This window comes from Chiloscyllium plagiosum, unplaced genomic scaffold (genome assembly GCF_037043375.1).
Source record: "Chiloscyllium plagiosum isolate Xiang-an unplaced genomic scaffold, Cpla_swu_hap1 HiC_scaffold_3, whole genome shotgun sequence".
Taxonomy (NCBI): Eukaryota; Metazoa; Chordata; class Chondrichthyes; order Orectolobiformes; family Hemiscylliidae; genus Chiloscyllium; species Chiloscyllium plagiosum.
Window position 1 is genome coordinate 103461660 of NW_028270141.1, and position 19037 is coordinate 103480696.

Below are 19037 nucleotides of genomic sequence, written 5' to 3' on the forward strand. Positions count from 1 at the left end.
GGATTCTATGATCCATTGCTGCCAGATCTGCTTGAGTTTCTCCAGCAATTTTTGTTCTTATTTGTTTCAGATTAGTTCTATGTTTTACTATAAAGCTTTCAATATTTCCATACTTTGGGGCTCTTTATGTGGCTGTTGAGTGCTGTTTTTGCATATGCTAAGTTTAGATCTTATGAGAGGACTGGTATATTTGTCATGCAGTTAGTTGTGGATAGTTGTGTACCTAGAGTGCTCTGTGGGGAACAAGGTCATCTATTGTTGGTGAACCAGAAGTAGTGATATTAGAGAAGGTATTTCTTAGTGGTGTTTAAGAAAATGTCAGCCCTGCATGAACAATTTTGTATGCCAATCTCAAATTTCTTTTCATAAAAAGGACAGTAGCAGCACACCAAATCTTTTGATTAATCTGCAAAGCTACCTAATGTACACAATGGATGGCAGGTAACAGGTAGCGTCCTGTACCCTCTTTCCGGCAACCTTGGAGAGAGACCTTCTCAACGATGGAGAAAGGTGAGCTCAAGAGGCAGCCACAGAAACTTCTCTCCAGAGAACCTTCACTGGGGCAAATCATCTATTCAAACATATATGCTTTGATTGGTGGCATTAAGAATACGGAAAGCTGATGCCTGTAGATGTAGATGGAGCAACAGTTGGGCAGACAAAGGAATGGGTAAAGGCCAGCCTGGTAGAACCAATAACTGTTAATGGCGACCATTAGTGCCTGACAGTGGGTTGGCTGTGGAAGCACCCAATGTGATGACAAGGTCTAGTGTGTTGGGGTTGGAGCAAGGACATACGAGAAGGTGCTCAGGTCCTAAAATCACTAGCATACAACCATCACCAGGCTTCTCTGCCTTGTTGAAAAGCAGAAAAATGGTTCTGAGGATTCTGCCATCACCAATAATGACTTCTCAGTTCAGTCTTCTCAGATATCTTCATACATGGAATTCTGAAGTATACAAATCAAAGCTGGATGTTCGAAGTCAAGCTTAGCAGTCTGAGGAAGGTCCAATGCAGGACTGATAGAAACATAGAAAATAAGGAGGAGTCAGTCCTTTGAGCCTGTGCTGCTATTTAATGTGATCATGGCTTATCAAGCGACTCAGCAGCCTGTTCCTGCTTTTCCCTTGTATTCTTTGATCTCTTTAGTTCCAAGTGCTATATCCAATGTCATCTTGGAATCATACAATATTATTGCCTCAACTCCTTTGTGTGGTAATAAATTTAACAGGCTCACCACACTCTTTGTGGAAGTGGAAGATGGTCAACTCCATTCCAGGAATCTTAAAGTAACTGTCCATATCTCAGACCTGAAGTCTTTTGATGTGTTGGATTAGAATTGAGGAAACAAATGAGAATTAAGAATTTCACTCGTTTATAAAATACCAGAAACTACATCTGATTTTTCCTGTGCAAATTTTAGAAGGTTCATGAACTTCAAGTTAAATACTCAAACTTTCATGAGAAGTAAAAACATACGTTTGTGCCTTGGGGTCTTTATGGATGTTCTTGATGCTGAATGGTATGTTCTAAACAATTGTAGATTTGCATTTAGAGGAGCACACTGCTAATTGCAGGTATTAATCATTTAATCAGACGTTATTAATGATTTTGAAAATGCAGGAAGCTGATGCCGATGCTGTGCACTAATTGGGTATTAGGAAGTGTAATTCCTTGTGAAAGCTACCATGATCTGAGTTGACAGTAGACACTTGTGGCCATAAAGTAATTTGATGAAACTGTCAAGATAACAAACTAGGGTGCCCTGAAAAACAGGGTAAAGGAATTCATTGTACCTGTGACTTTCTGAACCACCGTGACCTGCTTCTTGAGAAAATTTGCAGCTCTCCCTACAGAGAATCCTCAAAGCTCCTGGAGAGAACCAATGCCTTTTTACATACAACTCTGGAGATACATTCAAGCACACATCTTCTGTTTCAGTGCTCAGTGACAACTGGGTGTTTGAGGGAATATGACCGAGATTTCTGCAGTACCTTCCGAACAGCCTCACAGGACTCCATTATTTTCTTTCTCTTTCACCTAACATATCTTCCAGAATCCTCACTGGGAAATCCAGAGTTTACATTATGACCAAGCCTGCAGACATTGGGAGAACTGAAGCTCTTAATGATTGAGATTGATAGACTTTTGTTGGTTAAGCATAAAATGTATTAATCGAAGTAAATTCATTTGAGGGGCAGACCTAATTAAAATGAAGAATGAGCTTCATGGCATCACAAAACTTATTGATGTTCTTAAATTCCTCAGATATGACAGGAATATATAATTAATTCAGAGAGCCTTTCATACTTATGTTTGTGTATATTCGAACCCATGTGTACACGTATATTAGATTAGATTACATTACAGTGTGGAAACCTGCCCTTCGGCCCAACATGTCCACACCGACCCGCCGAAGTGCAACCCACCCATACCCCTACATTTACCCCTTACCTAACACTACGGGCAATTTAGCATGGCCAATTCACCTGACCTGCACATCTTTGGGCTGTGGGAGGAAACCGGAGCACCCGGAGGAAACCCACGCAGACACGGGGAGAATGTGCAAACTCCACACAGTCAGTCGCCTGAGGCAGGAATTGAACCCGGGTCTCAGGCGCTGTGAGGCAGCAGTGCTAACCACTGTGCCACCGTGCCACCCACCGTGTATGTATATATAAAATGTGTGTGTATGTGTATATATATTTCTTCATAAACAAATGTATACTTAGGATGAAATGAAAGTTTAAAAAGTTGTTCATTTTTCTGCCAAGAGATTAGAATGAAGGGAAGGTCAGCAGGGGTGCACCATAAACAGCATTCAAATCGAAAACAATATGAAGGCCTGTTAAGGAATACTTTTCAGGGGTACGCACATTAAAAACATCTCTCTGTGCTCCATGGTGATTTAATTTAATAAACTTCAGTATAGAAGTACTAGGTTTGTACACTAAGGACCTTGACATTTGTAACAAATGTCCTGTTTCTTTTCCATTATGTTTTTATTTGTAAGCATTAAAGACTATTCGCTGTCAGAATTGTCCCTAATTGTTGACTTGTTCAATTCAATTTGAAAGAGTAAATACAAGCAGTATTTTAGAGAAAAAGCTCTATTTGCTTCTCCCAGTTCAGGAGAAGTTTTATGCTATTTATACTTGCTGAAATTTTAAATTGGCGACTATCAGGTGCGTGAACTAAGTGGCACATAACATTTGATGAGTAAATCCAAGATGCACTAAGCTGTCCAGAGACAGCTTACCTTAGGTACAAAGTTATCAGTTACCTCAGGTTCCGATCTTGTCATTATGTTAAGTCTCTGCTTAACTTATATGTTATATGATAAGTTTATAGGTTCAAGCTGTGTACCATGATTTCAATGCAAAAATTACTTTGACACTCCAGTGCAAAAATTAAAGTGTAACATAACATTTCAGAATACTACCAAATAGGTGATACAGTTTGCTGGTTAAAAAGTAAGAAAATCTCTCAAATAGAAATTGAGAAGTAGTAGTTGTCAAGCAAAATGAGAAGCATTTAGTACCTTCCAACCACTCATCACCAAGTATGGCTTCGATGAGGATTTAATCACAGATATCATGCAAGGTAATTCACTTCTACAGAATTGACCTTGCATATAACAGACACCAAAGCTTTTTTGTATATGTAAGTTGACTTTAACTGCAGAGTTCACTATTATTAGTCAGTTTACATTAGAATTTGATAAGTGTTTGGAACAAGTTTTGTTGGAGGACCGATAGATTGAGTGCCTTTCAGTGGGTGCTGTAAATCCTATTGTTTAAAATTCATTAGCTAGGCATGCTGATGTGCCTAAAATAGATGGGACAAATGGTTTCTTAATGAATCTTTGGCAAGTTACATTCAGAAGAAAACATTACTTACAGAGTTTGGCTTGCTGAATTATAATTTCAGGTTTATGAGGGGAAAACTGAATAACAATGGACTCCATAACCTTAAAATCGATGATTGAATAGATACTTAACAAATATGTAGCTTTGCCATCACATGTATTGTTTTATGTAGTTTGCAACCCTAGTTCCTCCATATGTTTCTTATTTGCTTTAGTCAATGAATTTCATTCTTGCTTAATCGAAAGGTTGCAGGTTAATGTTTTATCATTAATCGCTGTAGGATAGAAGTCAGATGCTTTACAAAAAAAATGTATAATGAATTTTCTTTACTACCAGCACAAAGTAGATGGAAAAAAAAGTAAAATTATGTTTGAGATTAAATGTGCAAATCAACATTTAGCCATGAGACAACTGAGTGGTGGCTGCACTAATGTTTGGCACTATATTTCTGTCTTGGTTGCCATTGACAAATGTTATTCAGACCCAAATCAGAAAGAGATCATTCTATTCTTCCTGACATAATCTGAATAATAAATAGTTAAGAATTAGCAATAAATATGAAATAACATTTGCTGGTTGATTTTGAAGCACGTTCTCCCACTATCTCGATATCATCATCTGTGGAGACTCTTAGGGTATATATTTCCTGTCAAAAATAGTTTGCATTGATATTCACAATTGATTGGCAAGAAACGTTATACATTATGACAAAAAAATCAAAAATGTCATTAACACACTTAAATTAGAATAAAAATTACTTGGATTAACTTGGTCGAGAGCAGAGGTGGGGAACCTTTTCATGTTGGAAGGCTGCATTATGTTAGTTGTAATCTAATAAGGCCGCATCCAAGAAACTTCAATTATATATTCTTCAAAATTCACATTATTTTGTAAAAATCTAACTGCTACGTACTAACTAACTAAAATAACTAAATCATGAGCATAGTCGAAATAGCCCTTATGACTTACTAATTTTTTAATTGTGGCAGTCAGTCTGTGAGGATTATTTCGTTGAATTTTCTTTTACTCTCTAGTATTTTAAATACATTCATTTTAAGATTTAAATAAAAATAATAAATGACGAAAAAAACATATTAATAAAAAATAAAAGATTTGTTCTGCAAAATTTGGATTCATTCAAAAGGCCACACACAATGGCCTTAAGGCCGCAGGTTCCCCACCCCTGGTCTAGAGTTTGTCTGACACTGCATTGTTTTAAATATGAAATTGAAACCAAATCATTATACACTACACAAATGGTTCATGTTCCTACCTGCCATATTGGTAAAGGTAAAAGAAAAGACATCTACAGCTGATACTGAAATAGGCATGGGGCAGATTTTGACTCTGGAGATGGGAAACAGGAATCAGGGCTGTTCTTGTGTCAGCACCTCCATTGTGGGAAACTGACTGAGAATGGGATTTTCCTGGGAGGGTGCACATTTACTTTGGCTGGAAATGAGTTTCCTGTTTAGTTTAAAATTTCACACAAGCATTACAGAAGTCAACAGGTGCACAGCCATTTTGGTTTTCTTCTATGTACTTTGCCACCATTTTTGCAGCAAATACAAAACGGTACTAGTCATTTTGTCATGAGGGAAACGTGGGTGATGTATTTAACAATCCACTTAGACTCATATCCAAATTGAAAATCTAGCACCTAACTCATTTTCTACCAAGACAAAATGAAAAATACAGTATATACAAAATGGAGGATGTGAAAGTAAGAAATGTTTTATTTCACAAACATTAAGGGACCAGTCAGATTTTCAGAAGGAAAATGTGTGTTCGTATTTTTCTCATCGAATCTTGAAATTTTAATCGTACATTGAGAATGGCGAGAAAGGTTTTTCTCAATTTCTTTTATGTATGGTGTGAATAAAGCGGTGTTGCAATGTCATTTTTGAGCACATTAGTAAACAATGTCCTTTCCCTTGGTAATTGATTACTGTTTAGTGTTAAGTGTTAGTTATTTGACGAGATCCCACCTCTAGATAGGTCAGATCTTTCACTTAATTATTTTTGTAGATGTGTTTCTGCAGGCAAATTAAAATGATTGGTTATTGTAGCAGAACCATTTCATTCAGCATTCATAGTTTATGTGGCATTTAAAACACCACCAAGCCAGTTTTAACACAGCAAACAACTGCTTTCTTTTCTTCCACCATTAAAGCATTTTGCACAGTTATGTTGCAAAACTGAGCAGAACTTTTTGGTGTCTTTGATAGTATGATGGTAAGAAAATTGGAAAATGTGCGAAAATGGAAAAAATCAGATTCTTGATGCCAAGAAAAATGTTCCAGATCTTCCCCTTCGGCTTTTAATGATGATTTCTGAATTTCCGTTAATAAGTAGTGACTGCCTTATCTGCATCCTTTTTGGACTTCATTATTAAGTATTCTCACCTCATTTGTATGCAGCTCCTAATTCTCTTCCTTTCTTGTTCTACAAACTAGTTAATGGCAATTCCTGATTTAAAACTTAGAGCGGTAACCTGGCAGTAGCAGCTCATTGCTTACTTCTTTGAGCCTTCATCCATTTATGTCTTTGCCACAGTTTCCCTGTATGGACACTGTCGGCTTCCACCCTTAATCCACACAAACATCCACACAGCATCATCATGGCTGCTTTTGTACTAGCTGACATATCACCTCAGCTTTCCAGGACTTCACTGTAGAGTGCAGGGATCCTTCTGCCTTGCATGCTTCTGCCCTTTTGCCAGCAGGGATACAAATGTGTCTCATGCATCCACTTGATGCATCTAATGCCTCTTAGATTTTGTTCTTAGCGCTCACTCACTTTGCACTTATTTGGGGCTACCACTGCCTGCAGCAAACTATGTCTTTCAGCTCAAAGGAAAAGGCAGGCAGCTAGTCACACTTCAATGCACTAAACACAGAAGAGGATGGACATGTTGGTGTAAGGCTCTATGCTATATCAATGTCACACTGATGGCATGTGTCAGCAGCTCACACAGCCAACACACCTTATGTGCATCAATCACTTGGGCATATGTGAATGTCAAAGGGAATCAGGTGTTAGTAGCATCAAGAGGAATTACAGTCTGTCAAGATGTATGAACGCAGCCAATAAAGAGGATCATTTAATTCAATGGCTGGACCAATTTATCCTGTTGTGAGACAACGGAAGGGACTTTCTACGATAGCAGAGGAGGAAGGGCAGTTAGTGGTGACGCATGAGTAGCAGACAATAAGGAAGTGTCTCCGATGAGTGAACACGAAGCACAGACAGCAGGAATGGTTAGTAGTTTGGGAGGATGAGGAGGATGAGATTCACCGAGTGGATATATTGCATGGAATGATGAGATTGTAGTCGATGAGCCTTGGTGAGCTGAGATTATAGTGACAGAGAGTAAGTGGTGGCCCTGTGAGTGTGAGGCAGCAGAAAGAAGGGAATGATACTTATCCTTACAGAGTGCCAAAGATAATTAACCTTCTCTGTAGATTGCTGGGCATTGCATTTCAACTGGGATGCTGCACTGACCTGAGCTACCTACTCAATCCAAGCTGACTGAGTTTAATGAGATGGTCTCTTTTACTGGTCAACAGGAAAGAGCACTGTCCCACTTTTCACCATTCCATCCAACTTTACATTGACGTTCCTTTGGGTCAATTGAGGAGCCATCTTGCCTTTCTGGATCACTTCCTACAAGTGCAGGACCACACTGTGAGGGCCAGTTTCTGGCTTGCAGCACCTCAGGAGCCAGAGAGCGGGGGTTTAAGTTTGGTACCAGCCTACTCAAGCCTTCTCCGCTATTCAATAAAATCATGGCTGATCCAACATTCCTCACTTCCACTTTCCTGCCTTTTTTCCTGCTTGACTCCCCTACAATCACAGCCTTAATATACATCAGGACTGTGCCCTCATTGCTCTCTATGGCAAGGAGTCCCAAAGACCCCCAACCCTCTGAGAGAAGAAATTCCTCATTGTCTCAGTCTTAAATTGGTACCTCTTCGTTCTGAGACTGTACTCTCTGGTCCTTGCCTCTCTCATTGACACTACAGGGATTCTTTCAAGCACTTGACTTCTAGTCACATACTTTCCTGGAATTGATGCGTTTGGATCACAGTTCAAAATGACTTCCTGACCCGTTTTAACAATACCTTCACAGAATGGATCCGCATCTATCTGTCCCTATTTTAAATCCAAATCCCAAAATATCGTCTATATACACATATTATCAGTGTGGACTGAGACAAACCTGCATCCAATTTTTTTACCAAGGCAGATGGAGTTGAATGTGTATGGAGGAACTGAGTCTCTTGTGAGTTGTCCTGAGAAACCCCAGACAATCTTTTTTTTTAAATTAGGTCTGCTCGCTTCTTTTCTCTGGCTGCTCTAAGGCTCACACAACTGTGAGTCAAAATTGTGTCAGGGTAACTGGTATCTTTATCAATTTTACACTTTCAAGTGCACATGTGCATCCCAATATACTCCAGAACTTATGATTTGGTGCTACAGTGAGTCATGTTGCTTTACCAGAGCTGCTGTCTCTTTATACTGAGCCCAGTTTAGGTGGACATTAAGTGTCAGCAGGGCAAAATCTAGACAATAGTAGAGATTTCTCACAACACTTATTCTAATTAACACCTCTAAAAAAATTATCTAATCTTTCATCCTTTTTTTTGTCAGATCTGTCCAGATGCAAATTAACTTTCTTTGTTTGCTAACGTAACAACTGGAATTCTAATTTGGTTTAAACTATATACAAAGGAATCTCGATTATCCGAAGGACACGGGAGAGGAGTATTTCATTCGGTTAATCGAATTCTGGATAATAGAATGCTGGTTAACATTGTTTAGCCAAGCATTGGGACCTTGTACGGATAATCTGAAATTTGGGTAATTGAGATTCCTCTGTAGTCCAAAAATTTGAAGTATTTCTTTCAAAAAACATTCTGGGGGAATTATTTGAGGCTAATGAGAATTACGTTGGGAGAATTTTTTAAAAGCAAACAAATTAAACAGTTGTACACTGGACAAGTTTTGTTTTCAAAGTCAGATACTTCTTTTCTTTTAGTTCGGGGAGCATCCATAGCTTGGGGGGAAAAGCTTCTGAAATAAAGTTGGACAGTTTTACAGAAGACTTGACTGAAGCTGGATGTGTAGAAACAGTTGTTTCTATTGAAAGGAGATGGGTTAGAACAATTAGGAATAGGTTACCTCAGTGTAAGCAGTTTCATTTGAGAATTCCAGACCAGAAGTGTTTGGTTACAGCCCTGAAGGAGTTATTTGATGCTGAGAAAGTATAAACATAGTTGTATGAATGAATTGAAGGAACAGTTAAACTTAATCTTTCTGGATGTGAAAGAGAAGGGAATTCTGTCCTGTGTGAGTACTTGAAAGGAGTGCTTTTAGGATTAATGGGATTGTATTTTACCATGCATTTTGAAATCTTTAAACTTGCATTATATGTAAATAATTTGGTTCATTCAATTTTATTCTTCATTTCTTTTGCATAATGTCCTTCTGTTTTATTGTTAAAACTGAATGTGCAGTGTTATGTGTTTCTTTTTCATTGGAGAATCATCTTGTTAAAACCAAAAAGGTCTGATCTGTCAAGTCAGTTTTCAGTCTGAGATCTGTCCTGCCAGTGATTAAAGTCAACTAGAATCATAACAATATTAGGACATTACACAATTTTAAAAGTTTTTTCATTCGTAAGTGAGAGAAGAATCCCCAACTGTTTCTTAAGAGAAAGCTTACAGTTTCAACCTTGCAACAAATTATGAGGTACTCAGTGCTTCAATTATTACATTATATCTAATTTATTGCAAAGAAAAATAAAGTAGTGTAATATGCACCAGTACGCAGGAAGAATAGGGAGGTTACTTATGACGTGCAAGCTACAGGTATCATTGGGCTAAAGGGAGAAGGATTTTGGAGTGTAAATACATATCACTAAAAGTTGCACCACCGATTAACAAGGCAAAAAGGAAATTAAGCACTAAGCTTTGTTTTTGGAAGGAATAGAGTTGAAAATTAAGAACCTTTATGCTAAGCTTGTATTAAACCTTAGGTGACGTTTAGCGTATTCAGTGAAGTTCTGGTTGCCAAACTGTAAGCATTGACAAAGAGACATTTACAAGGGTGATACCAGAAATGTAAAGGTCCACCTTTTGTCCAAGGAAAGGATAAACAGACTGAGTCTCTTTTAATTTTTGAAAAGGGCTGACCTAGTCAATGTCTTTGAAATTATAAAAGGTCTCATAGAATTTTCATGAATATAAGGATGAGGGTTTCCACTTGTGGGGAAGCGATAACTAGACACCATCAATATAAAATAATCATCAAGATATCCAACGGAGAATTCAGAATAACCTCTTTACCCAAAAAGTGTTGAAAATATGGAAAGTGCAGCCACAGGAAATGTTTAAAGCAAATGGTTTATGAACACACATGTGAGAAAAAAGAGAACTAAGTGTTACAATGATAGATTAGGAGAGAAGGGTAAAGGAGGAAGCTCAGGTGAAGAAATGGTTTTGGCATAAATGTGTAGAACTAGTGACCTGTTTCTGTGCCGTAACTCCTAAATGCCCTATGAATTATGGGATAGATGTGTTGCAAGATACTAATAGCAAATAACTTGGACAAAATAATTATGTATACAGAACAGATTTTGCTTAATCTGATTTAAGGTGTAAACCATTAATAAGACATTTTACTTGATAGCATCAGACAGTACAGAAGGAGGTCATTCAGCACATCAGCCCTGTGCCGAGTAGAGGTACAAGCAGAGTGCAGTTACAATGACCAATTCTTGGTTTAGTCGCAGTGTCTACTTTGGTATTATCCCAAAGCACAGTGAAGCTTGTAAGTGTGAAAAATCCAGTTGACCCTCACATCTGTACCATTCATAAAATTGTCCAACCTGAAGACCTCAGGATTATGCTAATGTGTACATTTGAATCATGTATGAAAAATATCACCTTTCTTTCTCCCTCACCCCATCTTTGCAGTGTTTAAGAGTTTCTTTTCTCTCCACAGACAGCCTAACTAAGACATGTCTAGAAGGATCCTGGTTACAAGGGTGCGAATAAAGTCCAAGTAGTAGTAAATGCCAGGATCTAAACTCAGCACTCCCTGTTCAGAAGTACAACATATCTATTCATTCTGAACAACAAACTGCAGAGTTCCATCCAATTTTTTTGTTGTCTTGCAGTACTTCTGGTTTAGTTTAAAATGTAAAATGAATATTTATTTGCTATATACTTGCATTGCTGTGTTTGTGTTTATAAGTTTAGAGCAGGACGGAGTGAAAAGAGTAGATTTTCATAACATACAAAATGGATTTAATATATTAGAAGATATTACCTTGCATTTTTCTAAGACTTTTCTAAAAAGGGTTAGGTTTACTCTGTAACATTTTCTGAATTGCTGGTGTTTTTGTGAATTTGGCACTTCAATTATAAATGAGTCAAAGTATTTATAACACTTCTTTTTGTGCACCCTTGATCCCTTCAGTGGTTTCCTCATACATCATAATATATACATCAGGCTGAAATACTTACAGACGTTACAGAGTACAGTGCTATATACCTGAGCAGTACAGAATCTTGGCAAATGCTACCAATAAAAAATGTGCCTATGGGATAGACATTTATTTTCTTGCCATTTCAAAGATATTTTCTTCTGAATGCTCATTTTGTACTAAGATATACTGTGAATATTACAATTTCTGTTTCAGTTCATGATCAATTGGTAGCTTTTTATAAACATGTTGCGGCCTTCAAATATTTTTAAACTCAGAATATGTGCAACATTCAATTGGAAAAAATTTATGCTGGCATTCATGTTCATATTTAACTTAGGTTTGTCTAGAATAGATCAGTACAATTCCAGTTCCATTTTATTATGCATGAAATGTGGTGAGTGGATTTCTGTTAACTGGTTAATGTACTTCACAGCTAAGTTAATTTTGACATATCTGTCACATGTGCACTATTACATGAACAATGCACATCACCGTTTGTATAAGGCATTCTAGACTATTGCTCACCAGTGGGATAGGTTTGCAGCCACATCCACTTTTAAAGTAGGGATCCACTGGATCTCTTTGATCTGGTGTGGTAGAGGAAAGCCTCTTAGTAGTCTAATGTCTTAAATAAGGTATAATTCTTTACGTGTTGGCAATGAAGTGCAGGTTACACTAATGTGATCAACATTGTTGCAGAGACAATGAGAGGAACCTGGATGGTGGGTCTCACTGAAATCCTAAGATATTCTCCCGCCAAGTCCATATAACATCATTATAGTGGATGGTGTTGAAGGTACTCATCAACATTAACCCTTTCAGACTCATACCTCATACAACATGCATGTCTATTAGAAGTGCGCATACATTGTAAATTTGGACTTTCTGGTTTATTTTTAGTTTTGAACTTTTCACCAGTGCAAACCACTTCTTGTTTTGAAGAAAATTTCTTGAATTGGCCTGAAATAATTGGTGCTGAAAATGTGTTGCTGGAAAAGCGCAGCAGGTCAGGCAGCATCCAAGGAGCAGGAGAATCGACGTTTCGGGCATGAGCCCTTCTTCAGGAATCATGCCCGAAATGTCGATTCTCCTAATCCTTGGATGCTGCCTGACCTGCTGCGCTTTTCCAGCAACACCTTTTCAGCTCTGATCTCCAGCATCTGCAGTCCTCACTTTCTCCCTGAAATAATTGGTGGTAAGATAACATTTCCGGGAAAAAAAGGCTATACTAGTTTCAATGTCCCAAGACTAGGGTAAAGAAATAAAATGTCAACCAGCCTTCCCTCTCATAATGCTGATGTAGTAGCATATGAACATATTAAAATATCAGACAGGAAAAGATTAACTGCTGTATCAATCCCGCTCAATGAATGAATATGTTTAGTCATGATGATCCAGCTCTAAGATGATGAACAGAGCAACAAGATTAATAACTTCATTTCTGTATTCTGCCCCTCCCCCAATTTATTCCACAGCCATGAAATCTCCTGGGGAAACTCAAAAAAGCAGAAGTAACCAACTAAATCTGACCTGTTGACCTGCTGTGCTTTTCCAGCAATTTCTGATTTTGTTTCTGATTTCCAGCATTTGCAGTTCTTTGGAATTTTTTTGTAGTAGAAAGTAACCCCTTGGAAAGTATCTTTGTGAACAATTGTTGAGGAACAAGATTGTATGATGCAATCCAATGAGCATCCAGCTTGTCAATACTGACAGCATAAAGCCTGAACATTAATACTACCCTTGGATGTGTACAACAAATATGGACAATTTTAAAAAGATAATTATTTCCATTTCTTAAGTAGGCAAATGGAAAAATAACCTCTGTGCTGTAGGCTAAAATAGAGATGTGCTGAGGAAGAATTTGTGTAATTTGTTTTCTTTCACGGGCATCCTTAGCCAGGCCAACACTTTTTGTTATGCCTAATTACCTTTGAAACATTTGTGGTAAATTGTTTATGAAATAAGCTGAAGCAAGCAAATTGAGAAGGATTGTATCATGGAACTTCATAAGACTATACTTAAATATTTGAAGCTATAGGTTTGGAGACAGAACTGATCTGTTGGTGTATGTGGATGGAATAAAATTCCTGCAGTATCACCTTTCTACATGATTAAATTCACAGAGCAACACATCTTAGTATCGGGTTGTTCCAGTGAAGATGTAGAAAGGAGCCGATCAGAACAAAGGATAACTTAATGCTCTAGTGAACTGAAGACAGAATCGTTTTCTACTTCAAATGTTGGTATCTGGTTCTTTAACTTCTTTGCTTCTAGGCAAAACACTGCATGACTGAAATAAAAGTGCATTTCATATTCTAATGAGTATGGGAAGTGTGATTTGCCACTAGTCCTGTGCAGTTAGCCTAAAGTACTGCTGCTATAAAGGTTTAAGAAGATATTTAAAGGAGATAATGATGAGCAAGAGAGTTTCAATCCAGATATCATGCATAAACAGTTCTTTTTAATTAGCGATCTGAGTATTCTGTATGTTTTTGATCAAAGATGTAGTTACTCAAAGAGAAGTAATTGGTAGCTATTACTCTTGCAGGTAAAGAAAACACAGCCAGATTCAGATGTTACAGAGCCTCAGAACACCAGGTAATTGTACATTCCATGTTTTATGCAATTAAAGTAAACATACTGTATAATTAATAAATAAAAACTGATAGCTAGAATTAGCATTTCCTGCATAGTTCCTTATGTAGGGGCATTAATTGCTTGAGATATGGGTTCATCATTAAACTGAAACTGTGATCTGTCATTAGTTACAACCAAAGAATGTTTGCAGATGGAATGTTTTAAATCAAGGAAATTATTAAAGTAGGTGTGGATTCATGTTGGGGAAAATTCTTGGATTGATACCAGCAAATTTTAGGTTTTGAATCAGCCATTTTGACAATATTAAGAGCAGGTATTCAAGCGAAAGACAAGATGAGCAATTCGGAGTCTTGGAATTTACATAATTAACTTTTGACTTGTCGTGGAATGCTAATAAAATTGAAATTTGTCTCTCACAGATGTAAGTGAAATGAAATGTCTGTATTGTGTAATGTTTGATATGTTCTATTAGGTTTGTAATTTTTCTGTGTAGAACAAACAACTGACTGAAATGTATTAGGCTAAATTATTAAAACCACACAACTGAATAAGGATGTAAAACAACAAGATTTAAGAACAGTCCAATACCATCTCATTGTTAAACTTTGAACCCATTAATAATATAATTACCCCTGTCTGATGAATGAAACTGTTCTCTGTTGTTCTATCATTTCTGTTCTTTATATTTTACTTGGAATGCTCGTTTGTAAATCTTCTCTCAATTCAGCCTATGGCTGTAATAGAGGTTGATTCTTAAATAAATAAACTTTCAAAATGTTTTTAGGTTTTACACAAAAATGTAGCTTACAATTGACATTTTTCAGACTTTTAGCATAGATAATACAGGATACATTTAAGTATATATGTTAATATAGTTGTCAAACTCTGCAATTGATTACAGATATATAGGCAATGCAAGCATGGAAATAGTACAGAGGATCTTGTGCTGCAGTTATGGCATCCCTGTCTCTGGGCCACAAGATCTGGGTTCAAGTCATACCTAACCTACAGAATGTCCTAACATGTCCAGACAGGTTGATTTTACTTTTTATAAATGAAATTGAGCAATAATTATGCATGCATATTATAATCCAAACACTGTATTTGCATATTAGATAAATTAAACTGATTCAGGTGGAAATTATTGCTGAATTGTTGGTTTATTCATTGCACAATATATTGACTAAAGTCAATTCATAATCTTAAAAATTTGGTCTAATGCGCTGTTAGCTTCACAAATTTACATGATAAACTTTAAATTTAGATTCAGTTGCGGAGTGAATAACTAAGTGGTTCGAAATATTAGTTTTACAACTGGACTGTCTTCGTGGGAATAGTATTCAGGATTCCTGATCCAAACAAACCAGTTCATTTATCGATTGTCAGCCATATAACAACCCTTCTCTTGTTACATATATTCATTTGAAAATAGCTACAGATATAGAAAATGTGCAGCAGAGCAATTTTAATGGGCTGTGTCTTGCAGATTTATTGCATTCTGTTCAAAATACATTTTATTCCACTTAACCTTTAGAATGCTAATGAAAGCATTTGGTATGTTAATTGAAAAGCAGAGCACCACAAGTGACTGGCTGGTTCCATTCATGAAACGTCACAGAATTGTTATAATGTAGAAGAGGCATGTGTCCAGGTTCTTTGAAAGACCCAGACCAGCTCCCAGCTTTTTCCTGTAGCCTTCAACCCAAGGAAACTTCAATGGAATGTACTGGCTAGGCCATTTTAGCAGGTATTTAAAAGTCTCTCACTTTGATATTGGTCTGGAGTCACATCTCCAAATGAGAATGGCAGATTAATGGGTTTTTACAACAGTTGGTGAAAGTTTCATGACCATCATTATTGAGACAAGTTTTGTATTCCAGACTTATTAATCAATTCAGCAGCCACTGAATCCATCTCCCCACCGTATGAGTCTGGGCCGCTGGATTAATGATCCAGTGTCATTACACATTAGCAGCACTGCCTTTGCCACCCTTAAAATTAAATTCATTGCACTCAACTGATAATTATGTAGACTTTATTCAGTAAGTCTTTACATGTATCTACAATTAGATTCATTGTTTTCTCTTAATTACAGAACTTTGGTCCAAAAGCTGCTTATATGACAAATTAGTGTGTTTACTTGTGCATTTTACATTATAAATACTGGAGGACACGTACATGGGTTTAGAATGTAAGAATTTAATATCATGCGGTTATAAACAGAACCAGATGTAGGCCATTCAGCCAAACAAACCATTGTGCCACTCAATTAAATCATGGCCAGTCTGATTTGACATTTATTTTCTTGTCTAATCCGATAACCATGGAGTCTCTTGTTAATGAAATGCCCAAAGAATTCCAAAGGCTAACAACACTTTGACAGAAGAAATTCCACTTCATCTTCATGTTAAATGGATGACTACTTCTTCTGGCTGAATATTGCTGTGAATGCTTTAGCATTGTAGTTCTAGATTTCCCCCATGAGAGGAAATATTCTCTCAGCATCTACTCTTTCAAACCCTCAGAATTCTATATGTTTCCATAAAATAATCTCTTATTCTTTTAAACTCAAATGAATATAGACTCAACCTTGCATAATAAAATAACCACTTCATCCAAGGAATTAGTCTAGAGAATGTACATTGGGCGGGGCATTTCAATGTCCAACACCAAGAGTGTCTTGTCAGCAGTAGTACCGATGGAGCTGACCAGGTCCGAAGAACATTGAAATAGTCTGAGTCTACAGCAGGTGCTAAGAGAATCAACAAGATGGAAAACATACTTGACCTCATTCTCACCAATCTGCCTGCGCAGATGCATCAGCTCATGACAGTATCCAGTAGAGACAAGGTCGCTCCTTCACATTAAGAATATATTGTGTTGTATGGCTTTATCACCATGCCAAATGTCATAAACTTTGAATAGACCTAGTAACTCAAAACTGGACATCCATGAGATGTTGTCAGCCAACAGCATTTACATTTATAATGTAAAATGTATTTATAATGTAAAATGCATTTTATTCATTCATGGGATGGGGACGTGGCTAGCTAGGCCAGTATTTATTGCCCATCCACAATTGGCCAGAGGACAGCTAAGACTCAACCACATTGCTGTGGGTCTGGAGTCACATGTAGACCAGACCAGGTAAGGATGTCAGATTTCCTTCCATTAGTGAACCAGCTGGGTTTTTCGGATCATTGACAATGGAATCATGTTCATCATCAGACTCTTAATTCCAGACTTCTGAGAATTGAATTTAAATCCCACAATCTGCCATGGCGATATTCAAACCCAGGTCCTCAAAACATTACCTGGATCTCTGGATTAATAGTCCTGCAATAATAGCACTAGGCCATTGACTCCCCTCTTATACTTTGATTATACTTCAACATAATCAACAACCTCATGGCCTGGCATATTCCCCCCTCTACAATTACCAGCAAGTCAGTGGATCAACTCTGGTTCAGTGAAGAGTGCAGGAGGGCATGCCAGGAACTGCAGCAGGCAAATCTAAAAATGGGGTATCAACCTGGTGAAGCTACAAACAGAATTACTCATGTAAGTTTATATAATGTTATATATATGAATTGGATGTGAGCATAAGAGGTGTAGTTAGTAAGTTTGCAGATGACACCAAAATTGGAGGTGGTGCAGTGGTTAGCGAAGAAGGTTATCTCCGATTACAATGGGATCTTGATCAGATGGGCCAGTGGGCTGAGAAGTGGCAGATGGAGTTTTATTTAGATAAATGTAAGGTGCTGCATTTTGGGAAAGCAAATCTTAGCAGGACGTATACACTTAATAACAAAGAATAAAGAAGATTTACAGCTCAGGAATAGGCCCTTTGGCTCTCCAAGCCTAAGCCGATCCAAACCTACTATCTAAACCTGTTCAGTCAATTCCTAAGCATCTGTACCCCTCTGCTTCCCACCTACTCATGCATCTGTCAAGACGCATCTTAAATGAATCTACCGTGCCTGCCTCTACCACCTCTGCTGGCAATGTGTTCCAGACAACCACCACCCTCTGTGTAAAGTACTTGCCGCGTGTATCTACCTTAAACTTTTCACTTCTCACCTTGAAAGCGTGACCTCTTGTTATTGAATCCTTCACCCTGGGAAAAAGCTTATCTCTATCTACCCTGTCTATACCCTTCATGATTTTGTAAATCTCAATCAGGTCCTCCCTCAATCTCCTTTTCTCTAATGAAAACAAACCTAACGTCTCTTCATAGCTAGCACCTTTCTTACCAGGCAACATCCTCATAAACTTTCTCTGCATCCTCTCCAAAGTATCCACATCCTTTTAGTAATGTGGCCAACAGAACTGTACCCAGTATTCTAAATATGGCCGAACCAATGTCTTGTACAATTTTAACATGACTTGCCAGCTCTTATACTCAATACCCCGTCCAATGAAGGCAAGCATACCATATGCCTTCTTGACCACTCTATCCAGCTGTGCAGCAACCTTCAGGGTACGATGGACCTGCACTCCCAGATCTCTCTGCTCATCAACTTTTCCCAAGGCTCTTCCGTTCATTGTATAATTCACTCTAGAATTAGACTTGCCTAAATGCATCACCTCACATTTGTCTGGATTGAAAACCATCTGCCATTTTTCCACCCAACTCTTCAGACCATCTATATCCTCCTGTATTATTTGACAATCCCTTAGGCTTTCTGCCAATCCACCAATCTTTGTGTAATCTGCAAACTTGCTGATCATACCAACAGTGCCCTCTTCTCGATCATTTATGTATATTACAAACAACAGTGGACCCAACACTGATCCCTGTGGAACACCACTGGTCACCTTTCTCCTTCGAGAAACTCCCTTCAACTACTACTCTTTGTCTCCTGTTGCTCAACCAGTTCTTTATCCACCTAGCTAGAACACCCTGCACACCATGTGACTTCACTTTCTCTCTCTATTAGTTTACCATGGGGAACCTTATCAAACGCCGTACTAAAGTCCATGTAAATGACATCAACAGCCCTTCCTTCATCAATCAACTTGGTCACTTCCTCAAAGAACACAATTAAGTTGGTCAGGCATGATCTCCCCCACAC

At 37.7% G+C, this 19037-nt stretch overlaps 1 protein-coding gene across 26 annotated transcripts in view; it reads left to right on the forward strand.

Annotated features, from left to right (window-relative positions):
• eya4 (EYA transcriptional coactivator and phosphatase 4) overlaps positions 1–19037 on the forward strand; it is a 680435-nt gene that overhangs the window by 452433 nt on the left and 208965 nt on the right. For all 26 annotated transcript variants that reach the window (XM_043686452.2, XM_043686590.2, XM_043686599.2 and 23 more), the window contains one exon: positions 13913–13962. In XM_043686452.2, coding sequence (XP_043542387.1) covers positions 13913–13962 — 50 coding nt within the window. The remainder of the gene's footprint in view (positions 1–13912; positions 13963–19037) is intronic.